The sequence below is a fragment of the Rana temporaria genome, chromosome 3 (genome assembly GCF_905171775.1).
Source record: "Rana temporaria chromosome 3, aRanTem1.1, whole genome shotgun sequence".
Taxonomy (NCBI): domain Eukaryota; kingdom Metazoa; phylum Chordata; class Amphibia; order Anura; family Ranidae; genus Rana; species Rana temporaria.
This window is the reverse complement of record NC_053491.1, coordinates 230,426,740-230,453,267: the sequence shown is the minus strand read 5'-3', so window position 1 is coordinate 230,453,267 and position 26,528 is coordinate 230,426,740. Positions and strand designations below refer to the sequence as shown.

The 26,528-nt window shown below is 42.0% G+C and overlaps 1 protein-coding gene across 2 annotated transcripts in view; it reads right to left on the bottom strand.

Annotated features, from left to right (window-relative positions):
- Positions 1 to 1,028: 1,028 nt before the first annotated feature.
- ZNF346 (zinc finger protein 346) overlaps positions 1,029 to 26,528 on the bottom strand; it is a 39,515-nt gene continuing 14,015 nt past the window's right edge. The window contains exons 3-8 of one of the 2 annotated variants that reach the window (XM_040344414.1): positions 26,342 to 26,434; positions 25,294 to 25,438; positions 24,164 to 24,433; positions 7,546 to 7,639; positions 5,629 to 5,749; positions 2,679 to 2,767 (exon numbers count right to left, since the gene is read on the bottom strand). In XM_040344414.1, coding sequence (XP_040200348.1) covers positions 5,671 to 5,749; positions 7,546 to 7,639; positions 24,164 to 24,433; positions 25,294 to 25,438; positions 26,342 to 26,434 — 681 coding nt within the window. In that variant the 3' untranslated portion in view covers positions 2,679 to 2,767; positions 5,629 to 5,670. Of the gene's footprint in view, positions 2,768 to 5,628; positions 5,750 to 7,545; positions 7,640 to 24,163; positions 24,434 to 25,293; positions 25,439 to 26,341; positions 26,435 to 26,528 lie in introns of both variants that reach the window. The other variant, XM_040344413.1, reaches the window with a different exon arrangement.

The following is a 26,528-nucleotide window of genomic DNA, read 5'->3' as shown; positions in this document are numbered from 1 at the left end:
TACCTATAAAACGATCATTAAGAATGCTGACTTACAATGCAGCCATTGAAGGAAAGCATAATGGAGTGTTACTAAAACTGGAGCACACAGAATGTGTTTGGTAGCCAATCAGCTTCTAACTTCAGCTTGATCGATAAAGCTTTGACAATGAAACCTGGAAGCTGATTGGATTCTATGCAGAGCTGCACCAGATTTGGCACTTTCTAGTTTTAGTATATAACCCTCAATGCTCTTTACTAAACTAAGTACATATTTTAAGCTGTTACTGCAGTTTACCATAAAAGTAATTTTAAAAGGGGGCTTCATTTTTACATGCTGGATCTCCCAATAATTGTTGTATCAAAATAAAGAATTTGTAAATTATACAATAGAAGAAATTGTATGCCAGGGAGAACAATATTTTTACTGGGCCAAACAATTCACAGGATTATTGTGAAAAGGAGTAAAAAGTATTACAACTGTTAAATAGTATTGCAAATTAGAAGCAGAGCCCTAGTATGTAGTAAGAACATACAGCTGCCCCTCTGTAAACATATCATTTATCATTGCCAATGATATTTAAACCGTAACACAGACTTTGTTTACAATAAGCTTATTTCTTTTATGGGTATATCCAAAAAAAAGGGTTAAAAACACTATACATTCAATTTTAAGAGACATTGGGGTTGATTTACCAAAACTGGAGAGTGCCGAATCTGGTGCAGCTCTGCATAGAAACCAATCAGCTTCCAGATTTTTTCGGTCAAAGCTTAATTGAACAGGCTGAAGTTTTAAGCGGATTGGCTACCATGCACAGTTGAACCAGATTTTGCACTCTCCAGCTTTAGTAAATCAACCCCATTGTCACAACTCCTCCCGATCCAATGATACCTTTTCAGTGATCGGCTGCTCCTCTGCTTCGGGCACCAAAATCCTAGTTTCAGAGGATAGAGGGAATGTTAACCTTCACCCTCCAGCAGCGCACTCCTCCTCTCTATCCTGCTCCCCTCTATCCGTAGCACAGATAAAGATTTTTTTTGTTGTTTACATTTTTTTTTTTGCCAAAAGCCTCGGGCCCACCCTCCATCTTCCGGCATTCACTTATCCTAGGCGAATGATGACAGTACCCCGACCACCTGAGATGCATGATGTACAGTCCCTTTCAGTAAGGAAGAGGGGGTGCGGGCCTAGCGCGCCTGCACCTGGAAGAATCGTCAGCTGTCAGGCGGCAACATGGCAGCGTCACATCAATGCAGCGGCTGCAGAGAGGAGGATACCAGCAGGTCAATGCTGGATCTGCTAGCTCGGTGAGTATCTGTGCTGTGCAGAACACAGTATCAGGTAAATAAAGGAAAACAAAAAATTGGGGGGGGGGGGGAGCTGAATATGTTCTTTAAAGTAGTCCCCTCTGTTATGTGACAGTGTTCGGGCCTCCATACTTGAAAGCAACAGGAATTTTGCCTTAGCTAGAGTAGAAGAACGGGGCAAGGTATCAGTAGGTGGGAGAACTTTTTCAAAAGTGTGTTTCCACTTTTACAATCAAAATTGAGAAACCCCCACTATACTTTTGTTATACGTTCAACACTGCATACAATTAATAGGAAAATATTTCCTACCTTTGTTTTTGGTGGGGTTTTTTTTTTTTTTTTTTTGCAGATTTATACATAGCAATCTATAGGCAGCTTGTATTGTTCAGAACAGTTGGAATGTGCAATTAGGGGATAGTTGTAGGAACTTTTTTTTTTTTTCTTAACAGCCAAGTTTAGCTTTAGGAACATGGTCTCAGGGAAGGTCTGAATCTGATTGGTAGCTCAGAGGTCATTTAAAGATCTTAGTGGAATATCATTTGAAAATTGGGAAAGAGGTGGCAATGAAAGCAAATTTTACAGGACAGTTGGAAAATGTTAGAATATCTGTAAGGTTTGTATGTTCCCCACTCTAAACTAAAAAAAGTTTGGGCTGGAGTTGAACTTAACTTGACTAACTGGAGTTTTTGAGGAACTCTCCTTCAATAATCTAATTTCTGTAAATCAAATTGTAAAAGGGGTGGTAAACAAGAACTATTCCTCCATTCCCACTTTTACAGAAGTGCTAAAATCACACCTCTTTTTATTAGTATTGCGATCCCCACGTAGCAAGGACAGGATGTTTTGCTGGGGGTGGAGGTAAGTTCTAATTTATGAACCATTTAATGTGGATCAGTACTATATTAAAAAAAAAAAATGTTCACTGCACTCAGTGAGTTTACAATTAAAAAAACAAAAACAAACTGAAATGTAACAGAGCTTTATCTGTTCTAAACGTTGTTCAGGGAGTAGCCAGTTCCTGTTTAAGTACTGTTTCCACAGGATAGGAACAGAATAAGGGTTGAGGTGAGACAACACATTCATTTTCATTTCCGAATCATTGGTTCCACAGCACTGAAGCGGCCAAAAACAACACAGACCGCTTGATCTAGTAGCCTTGGTCAAAGTATTGGTAGCCCCCTGGTCTTGTCAGATCTTTGCGAGCATAGCTTGGTGATGCATAGCTTGGTGATGCATAGCTTGGTGATGCATAAGGGGGCAGCGATAGTAATCCCGAACCAAAACCAGATGACCTTTGAAACATAAGTTCTTTCCTGGGAGGAGGTGTAGTGCCAATATTCGGAGGTGCTGAAGAAAAGCCAGATGATGGAAAATGACTTGCTGAAGAGGAGAATCTGGATGAGGGACCTCTAGCTGAATAAGGACCCATAGAATTAAAAGTTGAAAATCTGTCCACAGGTGTAGTTACCGTTGACGTTACCCTAGTAGAGAAATAAAAACAGGCAATAAATAGACAATTGGAAATTTAGGCAGATAAACCTAAAGAAATACCTAAAAAACGGTATCAACCAGATTCCTTACCTTATGCAGTTCAAGAGCAATATATTGTCTATTGTCTAGGGCAGGGGTGTCCAACCTTTTGACATTCCTGGGCCACATTGGAAGAGGAGCGAGGGTCACTTTAGTAACCAGTCGCAGGCCACAATGAGCGGAGCAGGCAGATGACAGGTGCGTGTCCACTCTGCATATGCAGAGCAGACACAGATACAACCCGCTCTACTCTATGGGCCCTCTGATCTGCCCAGATGGAAGGGACGGATCCTCTTCTGTTTTTTTTAAGTGGATCGGATTGGAGATAGGCAGGTGTAACCAAACACAAGTCAATTTACATCTGGCGCTCTATAGAGGGGAAGGGGAGGGTTCGACTGCGTCCATCTGAAAAACCACCAGGTGGACATGAACGAACCGATCGTGTGAATGGGGCCTAAGGCTGCTTTTACACTGATGCACTGCAGTTTAACTGCACCTCAATCTTTACTTCTTCCTCAGGATTCCTGCAGGTATCACTGGCTGCTGCTGTCCCCCAGGCGGGTATGACTGGTGGCTGCTGCTGGCTGTTCTGATACTGCTGGTAGGTATTGCTGGCAGGTTCCTGACCCGCCCTCCCCAAGCATTAGTGTGGCAGGAGCTGGCCTTGGAGGAACCATGTGGCTGCAGTAGAAAGCAGAGACGATGTTTGCCATATTGCTCCTGTCACAGGCAGAGTACATTTGGTATCACTCCACCTGTGACAGGAGCCAGCGCTATACAGGAACCTTCGGCTCTGCTTCCTCTAGCACCAGCTCCATTCTTCGCACTGATGCTTGAGGGATGGCGGGTCAGGAACCCACGATCTGGGCTTGCCAACCTGCCATCCCTGGGCAGGAGGTGGCGGGCCACATCAGAGGTCGGTTGGGCACCCCTGCACTAGCAATAAGGCTAGCCGATGAGCAGTTGTGGCTGTGCGGCGGCGTGAAGGGAGGGGGCAGCGGGTGGAGGGCTATAGAGGAGCGCAATTGAAATCTGGGCCGGGATTGTCTGTGTTACACGGCATCACCGGTGTCTCTCCAGACAGCCCAGGTCACATGCTAAACTCTCTTGGGCCACAGGTTGGACACCCCTGCTCTAGGCTGACATTTACCCAGCTCATGGTATAGCAAAGTAGTAATTGAATTCAACTGGACTTGTTTGTTGAATGTGAAGATGTCTAACAGCTTATCCAAGCCGATTATTCAGTTCTAAAGAGTGCCAGGAACATAATATACCCCAGTATTTATAGCCACACAAAAAACTCAGTAACAACAATACAATCATGATGGAATTAATAAAAGCAGGTACTGATTCTCCATGAACAGGATGGGAGGTGTGATAGTTTTTTCAAACATGCTGTTCTAATTACACAATCCAATCACATGGTGCTAGGAATCCTGCTGTAGGTTTTAATTCTTTGGTTTTTATAGCTGAAGTTGTGTAGTCTTTTCAAATGACAGGGTAGACATGTTAGAAAGGCAGCTGTGTAAAACATATAAAGCCCACTCTCAAGCCAGCAATGTGCACGAGAGCAGCTCCCTCCTCATTGGCCGCTGCTGTCAATTCCAGCAAGTGAGGAGGGAGCAGTGCTGAGGACACACAGAGTGGGGCTTGGGAGTAAGCATGTATGAGTGTGCCCATAGCAAGTGGCTTGCTATGGGGGCACTCAGCAGGGGGGAGGAGCCCAGAACGCCGGCAGGGGACCCAAGAAGAGAAGGATAGCGGCGGCTTTTTGCAAAACCACTGCACAGAGCAGGTAAATATAACATGTTTGTTATTTGGAAAAAAATAGAAATTTTCCTTCAATATCACCAACACACATTGCAGACATCCTGGTATTATGGAATTGGATTGCGTAATCACAACAGGGTGTTTTCACAAACTATTATACCTCTCATCCTTTTTGGACAATCAACATCTGACTTGACATATTCCATGGTGATTGGAACAATGTGACAGAGTTACCTGTGTGGTTATAAATCCTAGGGTAAGGTCCTGGCACTTATTAAAGTGGAAGTCCAGACAAAAAGTGAGGAATTTGCACCCACTTCCGGGAAAAGACTGCCGCGGGAGTCACGCCTCTTCGCGTCACCCACCGCTGTGTTCTGGGAAACACACTGGTCCCAGGAGACAGCGGGTACCAGTGAGGGCGCGAATCGCGAATGCGCAGTAGGGAACCGGTCAGTGAAGCCGCAAAGCTTCATTTCCTGATTGCCTCACCGAGGATGGCGGTGGGGGCAGCCGAGTGATTGCTCGGCCTCGGCTGCCAACATCACGGGCGTGCTGGAAAGTCAGCAGCTGCAGTATTTGTAGCTGCTAGCTTTTAAAAAAAAAAAATTCGGGTGGACCTCCACTTTAAAACTCAAGAAGCTGCTTTGATAAAGCTACAAAACAAAGAACAACGAAAGCATAGTAATAAAATTAGCAATGAGTATACAAATGCCCCCTATAGAGCATATTTTTTTCAAATCCCATTTAACTGCTTATATATAATGTTTTCTTACCTTCGTGCACATTTGTTCATTAGCTTCAGTTTTCAATAAAAACTTGTGCTTATGAAAGTTATTAAACATTTCTCTGGCTTTATCAGAATCTACACAGTCTCACGAGTACTTTAATTCAAGTTGATGAATATGTTAACCCAACAAACACATCCAGTAACCATTGCATACTGGAGGATTTCACAATGTGGGTTTTATATTAAAAAAAAAAAGAAGGATGTAGAACTATTGTGTATATATACCGCAAACACACTATAATAGGATCCACTTACCTATTATGATGATCGCGGTTTTTCAGTGCAAAGATGTCTTGGTCATTCTAGTAGGGGCTTATGGACCTCGTCCTCAAAATATACTTCTACCCCTGAAGGGCAACCGGCATTTGGAGAGGATCTGAAATAGTGAGGTCAATGAGGAACCTTTAGTTGCATCTTGCAGTATATTGTTTTGCCCCAACTAAAGCACAAGGAACAACTTTGCAGTGAAAATATGCCAACATGACCTAGGCTATATTTAACAGATGAAGATGTTTGACTTCTTCATAGCTCAATAGTTTGATTAAAAATGCATGTTGTGTGGAGATGAAAAGTCGAATGAGATTGAAATCTGAATCGCCACCCCTCCAAAAACAAAAACAGATATACCATGTCTATGCTGCCAATGAAGGTGTCTCCAAATTACACATTTCCCTGCTATTTGTGTGGGCAGTGCACAACGTAGCTCTGAAACTTTTACTGTATAAATTCTACATGTACCAGAATTGGCCATAAAGCACATATGCTCATTGGCTGGAACAAAAACACAGACATCCATGTTCAGAACTGCAAGGAATACATTAAGGTAAAAAATGTTTAAGGTTTATAAGAGCGCTTTCACACCGAGCCGCCCCGAGCGTCGGCAGTAAAGCGGCGCTTTAGATTTGCAGCGCTTTTCGGCCACTAGCGGGGTGAATTTTTTCCTCCACTAGCTGCCGAAAAAGGTTAAAACCACCTGCAAAGCGCCGCTGCCCATTGATTTCAATGGGCAGGATCACATTTGGAGCGATGAGTTCACCGCTACTAATGTGCTCCAAAGAAGCTGCTGGCAGGACTTTTTCTGACACCCTGCAAACGCACCGCTCCAGTGTGAAAGCCCTCTGGCTTTCACACTGGAGTGAATGGAGCAGCTGTTTTAGGGCGCTTTGCAGGTGCTTTTTTTAACGCTATAAAGCCTGAAAAACGCCCCCAGTGTGAAAGGGGTCTAACCATTTTAACTGCTTGGCACAGACGTAACAAATATGTGGCCCAACTCCAGAGGGCTTTTTGCTGTGGGGCCGCATGTTTGCGTACCTCCCTTTGTGGTGGGAGCACAATCGGGACCCAGAACGTCCGATTTCAGGTCACCTAATCGCTGTGATAGCCTCTGATAGGCTATCACAGTGATCAGTCACTGTGAAGACTACCCCAGTGTCTTTTGTCTCTGTAAATGGAGAAGAAAGATACATTGTATCTTTCTCTGTCCTTGCAGAAATAGAAAAAAATTAAAATAAAAATCTAGATCAATGCAAGGGTTAGTTTCTGGGTCAAGGTCAGTGTCAAAATGTTTTTGGACAGGATTTATTTTTTTTTTTTTTACATCTGCCAGCTAGAGTCCTTAACCACTTAATTTTTTCATGCAAAAACGGACCGTTCGTCCATTTACATGCGTTTTTTGTCCGATCATTTTTTTTTTTAACAGATGAAAAATAGGGCTTTCATCCATTAAAAAAAAAAAAAAAATAGATGTTGATGGAAGCAGATGAAAATAGATGATCATCTGTTTTTCCATAGGAATGCATTGATGTCCATTTTTCATCCGTCAACGGATGGATGAAAAACGGACGAACGGTCCGTATGTGTGAAAGGAACCTTGGGTCAGATATATGTAGGTGGAAGGATTTAAAGTTATTTTAACAGTTAGGGATGGGTAGAGGTCAGGGACAATAATGGTAACTACACAATCTTGTACAAGCCCTATACTGAACTGGACGTGGAGCTCCTAGAATCAAAATCGAAATAAAGATTCATTTAATTCAAAATCTGAGACATTACCAATGCAGAGATTTATTTAGAAAACGTTAAACTGTACTAAGCTCAAAATAAGCAAGTATTAAAAATTCCCCACTATTTAAGTGAATAGGTAGATTATTTCGATAATGGATAGATACTTACTTGGTCTTGTGTTTTGAACCACTGATGTGAGCCTCATACTGTGCTATAGAATTCACAACAATATCGCATATGTCACAGGTGAAGCCGTTCCCAGCTGAAAGACACAGGAAGAACATGCATTTATTATGATGGTTATCCCTAGGGTAAAGGGGCACAACATGCAAGTCATTATATGAATTGCGATGCTCCCAACTCCAACTGCTATGCGCCTTTGAAATCATTCAGGTTTACTCATATAAAAAACATGGATAAGAATCCAAAGTGTATCTTTAAAGAGAAACAACTCATTCATGTTCACTCAAGTTATACTTCCAATTATGGCACAAGGTTCAAAAAAAAAAAAAAAAAAAAACATGTGGATACAAAAGATGTTTGCCAGGTCTGTGCGGAACATCAGAGAACAGACCATGCTCTCAAGGAGAAATACCGTATTTATCGGCGTATAACACGCACAGGCGTATAACACGCACCCTAACTTTAAGAGAGTAGTTTCGGGAAAAAAACTTTCCACAGCCCCCTGCGTATAACACGCAGGCACAGTTTACCCTCTATTTTCAGGGTAAAAAAGTGAGTGTTATACGCCAATAAATACAGTAGTTAAAGTAAATCTAAAGCTGAAACTTTTTTTAGGGTGTTGAATAGGGTAGGGAAGGGTTAAAAAAAATGTTTCCTTATGGTTAACCCCAGTCATTGGGACAGACAGACACACCTCTATCCAAGGGAAAAAAAATGATCATATATAAACACATCTACGTTACACTTTTAAGATCCATGTGTTATCATTCAGCGTACTTCACACACATTTGTTTTCTCATCAACATGTACACTTCACAATCCCAATACGCATGTTTGATTGTCTGAAAACATGCGTCAAATCATGCCAACATGTGAAACTGTGCTCTACTGTCAGCCAGACCTAAATTGACATTGATTTTCAAAGCTGAGCTCTATACAGATATAAAGGGCACACATTAAAGGGGAATTAAACTCCACTTTAGAACTTACAGTGAACATCTCCTAAACTCGCACTGTTTAAGAGATATTCACACAAGATGCAGCCGGTGACTTCCCTGGCGCATGCGCTCTGAAGAGACGGCATACCGCGTCAGAACGAAGTGCTCCTGTGCGCATGCACAAGTGACGTCATTGCGGTCCCGGCCACTCTTACAGCCGGAGCTTGTGAACCCGGAAGGAAGAACGGTTGATAATGGATGCGACAGCGTTGCGCTAGAGGGCTCAGTGTACAGGTTAGTTTGTCATAATGTGCTAGTATGCTGTGCATACTAGCACGTTATGACTTAAACCTGCAGGGGGGCCAATTGTTTTACATTTATGGTGGATAACTACCGTTTTAATGCAGCTCTGTATTCAGTAATACATAATTCAATGCATTTGCTGTAAAGCGCTAGAAAACTGCAGTAAGTAAAAAAATATATATGCATCGCATGCTAGCACATTTTAAAGGACTTGCCTGAAAACGAAGCCTTCCAGCGGCACTGTCAACGCTGACAGGGCTTCCAGCTTCACCTGGTCTTCGTGGGCAGCCGTCGTTTGATTGGCGGTGCCACGATGACGTCACTCCTGCGGCACGGCTCTCTCTATGAATGGCACATCGTCAACTAGGCGCGCAGTGCGCATGTGACATCACTGTGGCACCGCCAAACAGCAGCCTTATTATGGGCTTACCTGTACGTATGAATAAAATAAAAAAGCCTTTACTAGCACTTTAAATGGAAGGAGTTTAAGTACCCGAGCCAATCAGTTGTGCTGCCATGCAATGAGCTTGCTAATAGGAGGAGATAGAGTGACTTAGAGAGGAGCTCATTAATCTGCAAATTCTTCTTTTACTGGCCTGTCACAGGCTGGGAAGTACAAAACCTGGAACTGTTCCTAAACTGAAGCAGATAAAAATCAGATCTCCTGGTCTGTGCTGTCATAAAAAAAATATATATATTTCACAAAACGGGCTGTAAATGTAGACTGTTGTGTGCGTCCACTACATGTGTGAACATGAAAAACTATCATTACCCGCTTGCCGATGGGCGACGTACAAGTACGCCGTTGAGATGGAAGCGTGATATTTCAGTAATTTCTACAGCAATGATCGAGATATTTTTTTAGGGCTGGCAATTGCCTTCAATGTAATAGTAATCCTAGAGGCTTTACCCGGATCTCCAATGCAACCAGCAGCATCTGGGTCCTGAGACACAGTGAGAGAAAGCAATGTTGTTCCTCCCACTGTGTGATGTCAGAAACAGGAAGTGATGAGTATTTAATCACTTCCGGTTTCGGGCTCATGGAAGGAAGGCGTTAGACCTCAGATCTCTTCATAAAGAAGACCTGTCATTGCGCATGCTATCACCATGGATATTGTTCTCCCCTCCTGATGGCAATAAAAATGTTTTTTTTAAAGAGCCCCTCCCCCGTGCTCACGCGAAAAGGCAACCACATATGTAGATCACGCACACATATGTAAGCTGTGTTTGCACCACACGTGAAGTATTGCCATAAACGTTATAGCAAGAGCAAGAATTCTAGCACCAGACCTCATGTGTAACACTAAGCTGATAACCTGTAAAGATTTGTAAAGCGTTGCCTATGGAGATTTTTAAGTGCCGCAGCTTGGCGCCGACCTACAAGCGTGACATGTTAGGTATCTATTTACTCGGTGTAACAGCCTTTACATTTTACCAAACAATCGGGTATTATATTGTGTTTTTGTGCATTAAAATTTCACCAAAGTGTTTTTTTCCCGCAAAAAATTGTGTTTAAAACGGTGCTGCACAAATACCCTGTGACATAAATTGCTAAAACCGCCATTATGATCTCTAGGGCCTCATAGCGTTTGGGGGTTCCAAGTCATTTGAGATTTTTTTAAGATCTTTACATTTATACGATAAATGTTAGAATTGGCCTGGTGTTACAGTTTACAGGCTCAGCAGCCACACCCAGCTGCTCACATATGTCACTGCCACGCCCATCAACATCGAAGTGAATGTAGCCTTAAGCCAGCCATAGATGAGTCTAAAACCAAACTTTCTGTTGATTGAAAATGGCTGATTCAATTGTGCCATTATTTGTGTGTGTAATATATATGTATGACCCTGATCAAAATGTACATACCCTGGTGATTTTGGCGGTGGAGTCGAGGATGGCTGCAGGGCTTCGATCGAAGGTAAGTAATAAATAACGAGCTAGTACTAGCTCATTATGCCTTTGTTTGTTTTTTTTTGTTTTTTTTAAGTGTTTACAACCACTTTAAAAAGGTAACCATCCTCACTAGGGGTGCAACGGATCAAAAAACTCACGGATCGGATCAGGAGTCACGGATCGGATCATTTTCGGGTTGGCAAAAAAAAAAAAAAATGTATGAAAAAAAGTCGGATTCAAGTCTGGGCTCCAGCTGGGCCAATGGCTCTATATGGTAATGTCCACCATTGCCCCCCCACTCGTCACTGTAATGTCCACCATTGTCCCCCACTCGTCATCCCCATCACTGTTCCAGACCAGTCCAACATTGCCCCCACACTAGTAAAGAACACCGAGTCCCCGTCCTTCATAGCGGTGCTCACTGTTCCCCCTCAAGCTCCACACGTTCATTCCCAGAGCGCCGCCAAGACAGCCAATCCGGGCAACTGATGGTTTTTAATACCCATATTATTATAAGTGCTGTTAAAATATGACAGTGCAATGTTAAAAACTAAAAAGTGTTTGTTGTTTTAACAGTTAAATATGCCAGCATTGGACTCCGCAGATACCTCCAGTCTACAACTTAGCAATCACCAACACTTGCGTAAAAGATAATATTCCGCTAAATTGATATAATCTAGATTTTCAATAAACCAGAACAAAAACCTGAGTGAACATGTGTAGACGCATTTCGAAGCAACATACTATTGCAAAGCAAAACCCTCTTTGTCATTTTTGTGGTCAGTGTGTAGAAATTGCAGTTTATATTTCAGACACTAGGGGGAGTTGCTGAATTTTGACAGATGGTAAAGCAGACATGCATAGCTATAGGGAGTTAATAGCTTTGAGCTGTTATTTGTTATTGCCGATCTGTGATTGGTTGGGGTGGAGCAAGATGGCCGCCGCTCCGGAGCTAGGTCGAAGCTGGGGACTTTCCTCCGGCCGAGGCCCCGGAGCGCTCCGCGGATCGCGTGGTGTGCCGATCCGAATGGGGTGACCCGTTCGGATCACGGATCGGTGACGATCCGTTGCACCCCTAATCCTCACCGGTTATCTGTTTGCTTGTAATTAGTGTCTGTGTATATATAAAAGGCCAATGAGTTTCTGGACTCCTGACAGACCCTTGCATCTTTGATCCAGTGCTGCACTGCCGTTTCTGGATTCGGAGTCATGGGAAAAGCAAAAGAAATGTCAAAGGATCTGCAGGAAAGGGTAGCTGAACTGTATAAAACAGGAAAGGGATATAAAAAGATATCCAAAGAATTGAGAATGCCAATCAGCAGTGTTCAAATTCTAATCAAGAAGTGGAAAATGAGGGGTTCTGTTGAAACCAAACCACGGTCATGTAGACCAACTAAAATTTCAGCCACAACTGCCAGAAAAAAATTGTTTGGGATGCAAAGAAAAATCCACAAATAACTTCAGGTGAAATACAGGAAACATGTGGCGTAACATGGCTGTTTCAAGATGCACAATAAGGAGACACTTGAAGAAAGATGGACTGCATGGTCTAGTCGCCAGAAGAAAGACATTACTATGCAAATGCCACAAAGTATTTCGCTTACAATACACCAAACAGCACAGAGACAAGCCATAAACCTGGCACAAAATCATTTGGATTGAGGAGACCAAAATTGAGCTTTTTGGCTACAACCATAAACACTACATTAGGAGAGGAGTCAATGCCTACAAATGAAAGGTACACCATTCCTACTGTGAAACATGGAGGTGGATCGCTGATGTTTTGGGGATGTGTGAGCTAAAAAGGCACAGGAAATTTGGTCAAAATTGTTGGCAAGATGAATGCAGTATGTTAGTAGAAAATACTGAAGGAACATTTGCATTCATCAGCCAGGAAGCTGCGCATGGGACGTACTTGGAGATTCCAACAGGACAATGATCCAAAACACAAGCCCAAGTCGACTTGTCATTAGCTACAGCAGAATAAAGTGAAGGTTCTGGAGTGGCCATCTCAGTCTCCTAAATAAAATATCCTTGAGCCACTCTGGGGAGATGAAACATGCAGCTCATGCAAGACAGCCCAATAATTTACAGGAACTGGAGGCTTTTTGCCAAGAGGAATGGGCAGCTTTACTATCTGAGAAGATAAAGAGCCTCTTCCACAAATACTAGAAAATACTTCAAGCTGTCATTGATTTTAAACTGGGCAATACACAGTATTAAGAACTGGGGTATGTAAACTTTTGATCAGGGTCATTTGGGTAGTTTCTGTTGCCATGATAATTTTGAGAGAGTAAACACAGTTGATTGATAATAAATGGCTTCAGCCAAACACTAACCATGAGTGAAAGAAAAGTTTTTGTATTATTCATATTCTCTGAAAAATGGCAAGGAAATTATAAATTCTACCAGGGGGTGTAAACTTATGAGCACAACTGTGTGCGATATATATCTCCAGGCTGTTGGATTAGGCACCTTTGATTGCAGCACAAAAATCACATGTTGCAGCTGGCACACTAATGATGCAAAAACTGAAAGACACAACGCTCCAAGTATTTTCATGTAGTAGAAATCATGGTCCACCAGATTTCCAGCATTAGCTACCAAAATATATTAGGGCAACACCTGGAAAGTGGCATGTATTAGAATCTGTCAGTTCAACTTGGTATTTAAAGCAGTTGTAAACCGCTACACTTTTTTTTATTTTTAACCCTGCAAGGTAAAGCTATAATGTGCTAGTATGCATCACATACTAGCACATTATAATAAACTTACCTTAAAACGAAGCCCTCCCGCAACGAGATGCCAGAGCTGGAGGCTGCTTCCATCTTCACCCGTCTTGCTTCTTGGTTCACGGACTCCGGCTGTGACTGGCCGGAGCCGCGATGACGCCACTCCAAGGCATAAGTCGCCATTCACAGCACAGGGCTCTGAAGAAACCATACGGGTGGCCGTTCCTTCAGAGCGCATGCACCAGTGAGGTCACTGGCTGCATGTACAGCAAAAGATCTCCTAAACCATGCATGTTTAGGAGATATTTACACTACCTATAGGCAAGACTCAGACATACTTATAGGTAAAAGTCAGTGATGGACGTCAACTTTCACTTTAAAAGATGGCAGATGTGGAACACTCATCCTTTCTACAGGATAAAAGTGAACACTTTAACTTCTTGAACCAGTTGCTTAAGTCAGAAGAAAGACTGCACTAGGCCATAGTGATGGTTTCCAAGTAGGGACAGATGTGTTGCTACCTACAGCTCTTGTTGATACGTTCCCTGCAAATCTACATTCACAGTCCATTTAGTGAAATACTATTGTGTCATTTTGTTTTAATAGGGTGAAACCCACTTCGCACAGCTGGAAAAAAAAATTAATAAAAATTATACCCTGCTGGTGTTATCTAGTGGCACAAGATAAGTTACCTGGTATGAGGAGAGAGTGTGAGGGCATTCTCGGCATAATCTAGATGCCCATGCCTAAATTTGTGGCAAGGACAGATAAAAAGTAAAAAGGTATCCATAGACATGATGAGATGTTGAAGACCACACGCCAAGTTCATGACCTCCAAAGCAACAAAACAGATAGGACAAGAACACCCCTCCACCTGCTGAGTAAACAATGAAGGACTCCTCAACTCTGCCTCTTCTTCTCACTCTTCCTGTCAGCTCAAGTGCACTGCAGCAGAGCCCCACTACCCACAGGACCTTGTTAACATGCTTTTGTTCACTTGAGTTTTGCATTATAAAAACACGTGAAGCAGATCAAAAAGGAGGAGATCAGCTGCGCCTGTCGATTCCTTCTAAATGATCTCAGAATCCTCTCAAACTGATGCCAAAGTCTGAGTGCTGCTATGCAAGGGATGAGTGAAGGCCAATAGGAATAAATAAAAAATGTAGGTACTTACTCTGGTAGACTTTAAGATATAAATTTGCCACAGTCCTAATACAGTAAACAAATCCATTATAGTCTACTTCTGCATTTATTAGGAATGTCTGGAGTCCAGAATAAAAAAGCAGGTGTTTTGTCCAATGTTTAAATTAAGAACATAGGAAAATACTTTTTGGAATTCGTTCTAAGTAAAAAAAAAAAAAAAAACAAGCCTAACTGGGAGGAGTTGGGTGAAGTTTCCTGTGTTGACACCTGTGGCCAATGATGCTCATGTATGGATTTAATATTGCGGACATTGTGATTGGATCATGTTGACAGCCTCCATCCACTGCTGGGTAAAATGTTAAAGCAACAGTATATGCTACGGTTTTTAAAAACATGCATGCTTCATAGAAGAGAATCAAAATCTGTAAAATATAACTTATGGCTGCTAAATCAGCAAAAGCACAGATTTTACTATAAGTGTTGCTAAACCAAGGAGGCTGCATTCATTATATCTGGCCTCCTACAGTACACAGAACATGGAATTATTTTCGTAAACATATACTGCTAAATCTCTTAGCAGTATATAGCAGTCTTGTGACCTCTATCAGTGTCTGGCCAAACACTTGTTACAGCTTGGGAGTTTTCATTTTGCTCTGACTGGCCTATGAGGCTGCGTGAATCCTGACTTTGTGTCTGAACGGTGCCGACTGGCCTGCATGACCCCAGACTGTCTGGACAGTGCTGATTGGCCAGTGTTGATCACAAGCACCCTCCTCCCAAAAATAAAATTATATATATATATATATATATATATATATATATATATATATATATATATATATATATATATATATATACACACACACACACACACACACACACACACCAAAATGAGCATGTGCAGACTGTCTGTAAGGCTCTGGTTTATCAGCAGATGGATTGGGGATTGTAAGAAGGGGAGGATCAGAGAAGACATGATAAAACAGCCTTATACACAATGTAGAGCATAAACCCCTTAGGTTCCATAGTGAGTATAACAAGCATGCTTTATTATACATACAGACTGATTTTACTTTTGTGGGTTTAGTAACACTTTAAAGCTAAACTTCGCTGCATCTGAGCACCACAAAAACAATTTAATGAATTTTAATATGCAAAGAAAAACACCCCCCCCCCCCCCCCACGGAATTTCTGCCCGTGGCTATCTTGAGCAAGGACACGTTATTTATGTAGCATTTACTTGGCTCAAGCATGCATGAGAGTGTGCTTAGCTGAGAAAACCCCTTTCTGAAGACTCCTGGGATGTGTCACATAATTCCTAGTTTCTTGCCTAGGCAAATTAACTGAAGAAATGTATGTATGCATGCATGTATAATTTATAAAAAAAAAAAAATTTAAATAAAAGTTTATCACATGCTTTCCTATCTATTTACGAATGCTGGCAGGATAAAAAAAATAAAATAGACAAATGTTGATTGGGAGAGTGATGTTCCACTTTAACTGGAAACAATAAAAGATTTGCATGGTCTAGTGCAGGGATATGCAATTAGCGGACCTCCAGCTGTTGCAAAACTACAAGTCCCATCATGCCTCTGGGTGTCATGCTTGTGGCTGTCAGAGTCTTGCTATGCCTCATGGGACTTGTAGTTCTGCAACAGCTGGAGGTCCGCTAAATGCATATCTCTGGTCTAGTGAGTAGATTTGCCTGCACCTAAAAAAGCATAATTAAAAAAAAAAAAAAAAAAAAAAAAGCATAATTTTAGGAAACGGGTGAACATTTCATATTAGCTATAGAATACTGGAACTGTGATAAAGTAAAAGTCCATTCAATGTTTACTATAATGTATCTAAACCCAAGAATAAAACCAGAATACATTGCATCTTGCTAGTTCAATGCGGTGGCTGCATTTGGTTTATTTTCAGGCAAGTACATTTTGTGGATATATAAAACGCCTGATGATCCTACCAGTCCTTGTACCTTTGTGTACTGAACTGAAATATCAATGAATGTTACGAGCCATCTCATCTGTCTTCTGTAAAATTACAGAAAACCTCCAAGAGAGGTAGTGTGTTTACAGTCCCAAATAGGAGGAGAGCCGCCTAGGGCAACAATACTTCTCCACAGGTCAGGTACAGTACAATGAAAGAGAATTGCCACCCCAGGAAAGGAAGTGTTACTGGCAGGATTCACACTGTTGGGATGCTGCAAATGCTTTCATTAAAAGTGGTAATAAACTTGTAAAAAATAAAACAAACACAAAACACTTTCTACCTACAAGGTAAAGGCATAATGTGCTAATATGAATGCATCGCATAGTAGCACATTAAGAAAAACTTACCTTGAAACAAAGCCCTACAGCGGCAAGCTGTCACCGTTGCAGAGGCTTCCATCTCCATTTGGTCTTACTTCCACGTTCAAGCTGCGGCCGCTTGAATGGCCGAGCCACAATGACATTGCATGCGTCATGGGAATGACACGGGCATGCCATTCCTTCAGATGGCATGCGTCGGTGAGGTCATTGGCTGCTAATCAGAGAAATATCTCCTAAACTGTGAATGTTTAGGAGACTTTCATTTAAAGCCATTGCAATAAGCTCCAGTCCCTTTAAGGCATAATACATAGCAGTGCTTTTACAGTGTCATTTGGCCTTTTCCATGTTGTAAAATAACTGGTTGATCCTGCCTGTTCCTGTGTGTGATTTACCATGCTCATAATAGCTGCGGATCCATGACAGCATGGTCAGTTTATGTGCCTTTGTCATCCTGCTCTCTCCTCAGTCTCTGCACCTCCCCTCCCTCTCAAAGCCCATTTCCCTCCCTCCTACTTGGGTAATACTATTCTCCGCAGCTGCTCCAGTGCATGTAAAAGACAAAAAACACATCTGTTAAATTTGATCCTCTCTGTTTTAGGTCTATGTTTAGTAAAGTGTGCATTTTCTTAAAATGAAAAAAAATAGTACATGCCTTCTTTGCACAGTGCTGCCGTGCAATCACATGTCCTCTTTCTGCCATCTTACATACATCAGAAGGGAATCTCAGCTCCTCCCACTGAGCTCTCAGATTGGGAAGGGAAGCAGAGGGAGGACAACTGCACAGCAGCACTGTGCAAAGACTGTTTAGCATTGGAATATTAAGACGACAACACACACACACACACACACTGTACTAAACAGACCTAAAACAGAGGATCAAAGGTTAAATTGATGTGACTTTACAACCACTTTAACCTACAGGTAAGCTTCAATATAAGCAAAATCCAGGGTTTACTACCACTTTAAAAGTGGTGTTACCCCAAATATAGGACATGTTTTTTGCATTTATATAATTTCTAATAAATATAACCCATTTTGTTTAGCTTTTTTTTTTTCTTTTTGTAAAATTCCTGGTGGTGATCCTGCTTTCTCGTGCTGCCAATTGACCACATCATCAAGCACAGAAGCAGATCCATGCCGACATGCTCACTTTGCATACCTGGGATTGCTGCCAAGTGCAGCAGGACGCAGTGCATGGCGTGCCTGTATTTTCCACGCTAAGCTCTGTCCCAGTACCCCCGTCAATACTTTTTTCCATACTAGCGACTAACTGCCTGCCCAGCACTGCAGAACTTGTTTGACAGTGGCCCATGGCAGAGGTTATGGGCAAGACTCGCCCCATGCAGAATGTGACCACCAAGAAGCTCCTGGTAGGAATCCTGGGGATCAGTAGGAGTCTCACTCCACTCCTCAAAGCTTGGGAACATGAAAGGATACAGTGATCATGTGACCACCAAGAAACCTCAGGTCAAAAAAGGGTTTTTAAAATTAATTTGAAAAAAAAGTAATCTGGCATTTCCATAAAAGCTCTTCTAAATGCGAACATGCATTTAACCTCTTGGGGCCGGCCACATGCAAAGATTCAGCCTCTCGTCAGGAAGGCCTTGGCACTGAGCAGCCACATATTTACATGCATTAGTGCAAATACTGCTGTGCTGAGAGGACACGCCCCGCACAGTTACCAGCGGCTAACGGAAATGATCCTTGCATTTGGGAGTTTTCCAAACATGTGACCGCCGTAACAGCCAATCATGGCGGTCACATGTTCATAAACCCCCCCAGCATTCTAAACCCCTTAAAGGGCCAGGAGGCACCAGCTCCAAGGGGTTAATCTACTGAAATGTTGACACATGAAAGTGTATGTTGAGCAAAAACACTGTTTGAGGAAGGGTTAGAATTCCTATAGCTATCTTGGGCTTCCTATGAAAGATTTCCCATGCCAACAATAAATGTACTAGACAGGAAGTGTAGGAAAACCTGCAAAGAGATACTTATTAGCCTTCCCTTATGACAGGGATATGCAGTTGGCGGACCTCCAGCTGTTGCAGAACCCATGAGGCATAGGAAGACTAACAGCCACAAGCATGACACCCAGAAGCAGAGGCATGATGGGACTTGTAGTTTGCAACAGCTGGAGGTCCACTAATTGCATATGCCTGCCCTACGCCAAACAAACATTTTTATCTCTGTATTGCGGTTGGCAGTTCCCTCACTCTGCGTCAGGATAGCAAGTGAGGGGGGAATTCTGTAACCGTGCCCTGAACAGCATTAAAAACCCAGGAGACTAACCCTTCCCTACAATAATTAAAGATAAATAAAATAAAACACCCAGAGTTTATACAATTTTTTTTTTTTTTTTTTAAAGCCTTTTTAGAAATGTACCAACTTGCACTTGACATTGTCCTTAATGAACAAATCCAAGGAGCTGGGTAAGCAATGCTCATGCTGCAAGCAAAAAAAAAAAAACGTTTCAGTGAATAGAACTGTTAAAAAAAAAAAATTCAAAACCTAAAATTGCTGTTTTTTTTAGTAAACGCTGCAATACTTTGTGGCACAGCAAAAAAGTTATAACCCTGGTCGTGTTCAGTGGGAATTACCGCTAATGAACCGACCTACGTAAATGGGGCTTATATCTTCCTGCCAACTGTAAAGTGTCTGCACAAGGCAAGGCCTCATTGGGGAGTTGGTCAAATCTGTATAAATTTCAACAAGTATAATTAGTCGAACTTCAGTGCTCTAGGGAAAAAAAAAAAAAAAAAAAGTCCACCAGCCCCATGTCTTACAGGCCTCTCAAAACTTCTCTTAAAGCGGATGTGCCACGGGAAAATATTAAAAGCCAGCAGCTACAAATACTGCAGCTGCTGACTTTTAATATTAGGACACTTACCTGTCCTGGAGTCCAGCGCCGATCGCAGCAGAGCACGAGCGATCGCTCGTCTCTCTGCTGCTCCCCCCGCCATCCACGCTCAGGGAACCAGGAAGTGAAGCGCTGCGGCTTCACTGCCCGGTTCCCTACGGCGCATGCGCGAGTCGCGCCGCGCCAGCCCATTGGCTCCCGCTGTGTGCTGGGAGCCGAGTGTTCCCAGCACACAACGGGCGACAGACGGGATGTGACGGAATGCCCGTCTTTTGCCCGTATCGTGTGGCCAGAAGTGGGTGCAAATACCTGTCTTTAGACAGGTATCTGCACCCCCCTCCCCCCTGAAAGGTGTCAAATGTGACACCGGAGGGGGGGAGGGTTCCGATCAGCGGGACTCCACTTTAGGGTGGAGAACCGCTTTAAGAGGCCCCAAAACGGCTGACTGTGGTGGTATAGGGAGACATGCACAAATCTCTACAATTAAGTGATCTCCTTTTTTGTTGATTTTCCACTTTCAAGGTGCATAACACCACTCATGTATGGGAGTCATGATATGGCTTATATTGCTGAGGAAAGAACCAAGAGACTGAATAGAAACTTTTAAAAAACCATTAGGAGTATGGCACAGCAAATCATGAAAAACACCGATTATTTTTAATATTTAGTCACATTAAAAATAATTCAGTTACAATTTCCTCTTTAAATAATGTCAGACAACTATATGCAGGTGAAAGTTTAATACATTTTTTATTTATCTTTTCACTCCAGGAAAGAATAATTTTATTAATCACAATCACATCTTCCAGTGATTCAGACCTACAAATACTAATCAATACAACAGTAATGTTGGTTATTTAAAAAATAGAATGAGTACTTATGATGTGGCATTAAAGGAGAACTTCATGCTCCCCAAACAATGAAAAAAGGACAAAAAAAAGGAAGCCATTAAAAAAAAAGAAGAGAATTAAAAAAAAAAAGATAAAAAAAAAAGTGTTTTTTTTACTCTCTTTCCCATAAACATAAGACTAATTCTAATTCCTTGCTCCTGTTAAATGTACACAGAGGCGATAATGATAACTGGGACCCCAGACAACATCATCCACCGACAATCTTTGGTGAGATACTTGTAGAATAAATGTACAGCTAGGAGGTTTTTAGGGGGTTGATGAGCTATGAGGTTTCTTATTACAACACTGGAACTAACTGCTCAGTTGTTACAGTAGGCAGATCTACTTAAACATTTCCCCAAGTATCTAGAACATTATTTACAGAAGAAAAGCAAGAATGAGCTCCGATAAAAAGTTAACTAAAATCATTGTAATGTATATGGCGGACTAGGAGGGGATATTTTGTGCATGCAACAAAAAAACTTTGCTCACTTTAAAGGGTAACCCAGCTGAAATGTATAAAAGCGTATATTTAAAGTAAGTTTTATCTACTTCAAATCTGAGGTTTACAAAAAGCTACTTTATTCCATGACTGCGAAGTAGACCTTCCTCCTTTGCGTAGACCTGCCTGCAGTGCCCAAATCTACTGCTGCATACACCATGTGACACCTGAATTCTGGTTTTGGGGCAAACACTTAATTTCTCCAATACCACTGTAATGCCTCAGGCAAATACAGGAGTTTAAAAAAAAGTAATGATCTGGTAACAAACTTTTCAGCCGATTCAGGGGGGAGGGGGGGGGAGGAAGAGGGTGGCAGGCATCCATATGGTACTGAAGGAGGCTACAAGCTATGCATCTGCAGGTTCCTCCGGTCAGGTTTTACTGCTGTAGGAGGCTCTGTTAGAAAAAATTTCCCTTCCTCACTACCTTTTTACTGAATAGAAAAAGTGAATGAATCTCTTCAACACAAACAAAAAATAAAAAAGGATTTTTGTACTCCTTGTAAAATCCCTTTCCTGGGGTCCATAAAGGGACATGCAAGTCTTTCACCTTCGGTTATACTGCTTACAAGAGGATTGATACTGGCAAAAAAACCTATAGGCCAGCCTAAGAAAATTCCTCCCACTACCAGTATACCTCCGTTTTGTAACCAATACCACTGCTGTGTGAGCCACTGAAGGGAGTTGAGAGCCCCTCTCACATCGCTGGATCAAGATCAGGTAATTATTAGGAGGTGCTGCATACAGACGGCTTTTTACCTTCATGCATAGAATGCATGAAGATAAACATTCTGCCTTTAGAACAACTTTAAAGACATAACACCCTCTGCTGTTATGGTAGTCACTTTGTTAAAGTGGTACATTGTAAAGTACTCCCCACTATGGATCCCACAAAGTCCTCTTCAAAACAGATACAAGGCCAAAAAATGCTTAGGAGGAGCGTCATCTTTTTAGGGTGTTTCCAGTCTTTAAACAAAAACGGAACAGAGGGTGCAATGGCAAAGTCTTTTGGCTTCTTAGACTCTCCCTAAGAAAAAATGGCAGCACCGATAGAAGTAACCGGCTTGCCAAAATGGGAAGCTCCACTTGTTCGCACCCTCCCTCCTCCACTGCCCACTTTAGCAGGTACCTGCTCCTACTTTCTGGTAAGATCGCCGTACAGCGATCTACATCATTTACAGCCATACACCTTCTGGGACACACAGAGGTCCCAGAAGACTGTGGGACCAAGTGCTGCAAGACTCGCGCAAAACACAATAAGAAAGGCTGTGAAGCTGTGAGGCTTCACTACCCGTTTTCCTTACTACAGAAGCCAGCGCCTACACTCGAAGTCGATTGACGAATCGGCTAGCAGTGCCGACAATGCGGGATTTCTGGACAGGCAAGTGTCCTTATATTAAAAGTCAGCAGCTACAGTATTTGAGAGAGACTGGAACGCCTTTTCCAGTTAGGAGTAACAAAAGACTACCTCTAGGATAAGCTTGTTAGGCAAAGACTGGATTGACTCAGAGCCTCTCCAGTCCATGGCTCAGAAACCACAGATGCATCAGGCATAGAATCCCTAGGGAAACCTCTGGCCTCTGCAGCAAATGTGGCAGCAGAGGCCACACACACACACACACACCTCAGCTGAAAAGGTTCCACATAGCTCTTTGCATGCAGCAGTGTCAAGATGCTTACTTAAAGCTGTATGATGAGAAACAGCATGAAGCTTGCCACACGCCACCCAGCAGATGTCAGTGCTCAATACCACAGTGTTAACCCCTCTGCAATAGAAACCACCAGGAAACGAGGAATTGAGGTAGCTCTCAAAGGCTGGCACTCACTAGGAGAGTCTTTAAAGATAGGGAAAGAAACGTGACAGCCAGTCTAGATCTGGAAAGCGCGCAGTGATTAAGTGGTTACCAGAGTAGTCTGGAAAGGACCTTATGGTCACTTTCAGGCTCTCAGCAACATCCAGTTCAGCAATGTCCTGAAGAAAAGATGTCCATCCTTCCTGAAGAAAAGATGTCCATCCTTCCTGAAGAAAAGATGTCCATCCTTCCTGAAGAAAAGATGTCCATCCTTCCTGAAGAAAAGATGTCCATCCTTCCTGAAGAAAAGATGTCCATCCTTCCTGAAGAAAAGATGTCCATCCTTCCTGAAGAAAAGATGTCCATCCTTCCTGAAGAAAAGATGTCCATCCTTCCTGAAGAAAAGATGTCCATCCTTCCTGAAGAAAAGATGTCCATCCTTCCTGAAGAAAAGATGTCCATCCTTCCTGAAGAAAAGATGTCCATCCTTCCTGAAGAAAAGATGTCCATCCTTCCTGAAGAAAAGATGTCCATCCTTCCTGAAGAAAAGATGTCCATCCTTCCTGGACACTAGCAGAAAAATTGAGCATGCTGGTAGTAAGAGGGGTTATTCTGGGGTGGCCTGCATTTGTTTGCCAGTGTCCAGTCCTCCTGTAGGTAGCAGTATAACCTGAAAGATTAAATACTTATGTCCCTTTATGGTGGGGGAAAATAAAAAAATAAAAAAAAGGAAGAGAGAAAAAAGTAAATAAAAAAAGGGGGGGGCACAGGGGACTGGGGGTTGATTCTACTACAGATCATAAAATTCTTTATAAGGCGTCTACACCTCACTGTATAAAATTGATCATAACAGGAATTTTCCAGCAGACAAATCAAGACAACTCCTCATCTTCATTCATTACCGTATAATTTCATGGTGGGCATAGTAGAAGCAAAACAGACCAGTTTACAAAAACACAAAAACAGTACCAGTCCTAATCTACATTGCATGTATGTTTCTTTAAACTAGCAAGCTACCTTTTAAAATTTATACATCCCTAAAGATATAGCATTGAATATACTAGCAGGTCATGCATACGTTATGAAGAGATACAATAAATGCTGTAAACAGAAAAGGCTTGTAAATAAAAAGTATGGGGCACTGGAAAGATGTCCCACTAAAAAAAAAAAAAAAAAAACACTACGACATTGCCTCAAATATCAGCAGGTTTTTCAGTATCAGGCTCAGCATTTAACTCACTTGAAGCAGAGCCTGGCGTTAGAGGTTTGAGAGGTGTACTTTGCGGCAGAGCATTCCCACAGCTGGTATATATAGTCATAAGCTTGTTCTTGGTCTCCTGCTTCTTATGTTTCTTGCCCGCATAATGCTGTTGTGCCATATGAGGATTGTTAAATGTGGCATTGCAGAGCTGGCAAAACTTTTCAGGGTCCGATCGATCAATTATCCCTGTCCCTGCATTTTTTTCGGGAGCAGGTGGCGCTAGGCGAGGCTTCTTGGGAAGAGGTATTCCTGTCAAGCACAAAGTCAAGTTTATGCAAAGATAACATTCTTTGGCAAAGTAATACACATTCCATATACAATATAGATATAAAAGAGCACACCTAAATTACACCTTACTATGCAAGGGGGGGGGGGGCAAGACACTGATCTTTCCAGGGAATGTCTGCACAGGCTGGGGGGCAAAAGATACTACAAAAAAGGCATAAGCACAAGCACCCTCCCAGCATAAAGAACTTACCAGGAGGACAACTTATAATATGGTGGGTGGGAAGAAGTTAACCCAGGGGTCTTCAAACAACTCCAGTTGTTCAGGAACTAGAATTCCCATCATGCCTAGTTAGGTCTGTGAGCCCAGGTTCACACTGGGTACGATTTCCTTTGATTTGAGATGCGATTTCACATGTGAAATCGCATCTCAAATCGGCGGCATTTGCCGCCAATGACACTGTCCTAATCGGTGCGGCGCCGCAGCACCGATTTTAAAAAGTAGTTCCTGTACTACTTTTTGCGATTTCGGGCCGCGATTTACATAGACATCTGTGCAGAAACCTGCACAGGTGTCTCTTAAACCGCGGCCGAAATCGGGACTGCCGGCGGGAGTGAAATCGTGTGAGTTCAGCTGAACTCGCGCGGCTTCACTCCCGCAGCCCAGTGTGAACCAGGGCTCAATGTCAGTTTTACAATGCCTCATGGGATGTGTTGTTCTGCAACAGCTGGAGAGCCATAGTTTGAGGATCCCCGAGTTAACCCCTTCTACGGTAATTTTTATGGTAAGAGATTAGTCAAAAAACAATTCTAAAACAGTTTTTAGAATGAAATTTAAAAACATCGCTGTCTAGCAGTTTATAAATAAATTTATAATTGGTTACCTTCCTTAACTCCACCCTGTAACTTCAGCTTCAGATTTTTTGCATGCGTTTTTCCTTCATAGTGGGATGCAGCAACCACAGGAGATGAAAAGGTCATGTTGCAGACTGGGCAGCACTTATTCCTATCGGTCTCCTCACCAGCGTCCTGCAAATAACAAAAATAGTGACTAAGTACAGAATATAAAAATTAAGCCCTGTACATAAAATATGCATTTTTATAGAGTGCATTCTTTGGTCATTTCCAATTTTAGATAAAATCAATTCAGTTTTAGCTGCACATACAAAAGCATTTGTTTAGTTAAAGCGTTTTTGCACTGCATTGACGTACTCACACAATTACACAGTAACGAGATAAAACAAAGTTCAGGAATATTCCTTTATTCCATTGTTTTGCAAATCTATGTACACTACAAACTGTATGATTGAATAGTCGCAGTCCCAACAATTGCAGATCGCCGCTATTACTAGTAAAAAACTAAATAAATCTACCCCAGTTTGTAAATGCGATATATTTTGCGCAAATCAATATACGACTATTGCAGGGTTTTTTAATACCAAAAATATGTAGAATATATATCGGCCTAAACTGATGAACTTTTTTTTGAATATGTATTATAAAACATAAAAGCAAAAAAAGAGTTTTATTCAAAATTGGTCCCAGAAGACAACAGGGGTCCTCGCTGAGGACGACGCAATGTCCTGGGCCGCAGCCTGGTTGAATCGAAAGTACATTTGTACTTCCAAAGGCAGATACAAAAAATAAAAAAATTCTCAAGTATCCAAAAACGAGGATTTAAGACCAAATTTCAAAAGTGGGTGGAACTCCCAATTTAAGAACAAACCTACAGACCCTTTTGTTTGTAACCTAGGACTGCCTGTACTTTCTAAAATAAATAAGGGAGTGGATTTATATGGAGTCAGAACAGTCAACAGCTTGAATGAGCAGAGTACAAACTCACCTAAAGTTACAATATATAATTAGAACAGCCAAATGGCACTATATTCATAAATTCTAAAGAACCCTTTAAAAAAAAAAAAAAAAAATTACCAAAGCAGTCTCAGCTCTTCTTTTTGCTGGTGCAACACCCTCTGTCTGGTGAATGGTCAAGTACCGTTGATATTTACTTGAATGTTTCCTGCTCTAAAAAACAAATAAAACAAAATTTAATGATACCAAGACATTATAACAAAATGTTTGAAGTGTATGGGTGTATGGGGTGTCCTCCCTGTCACCG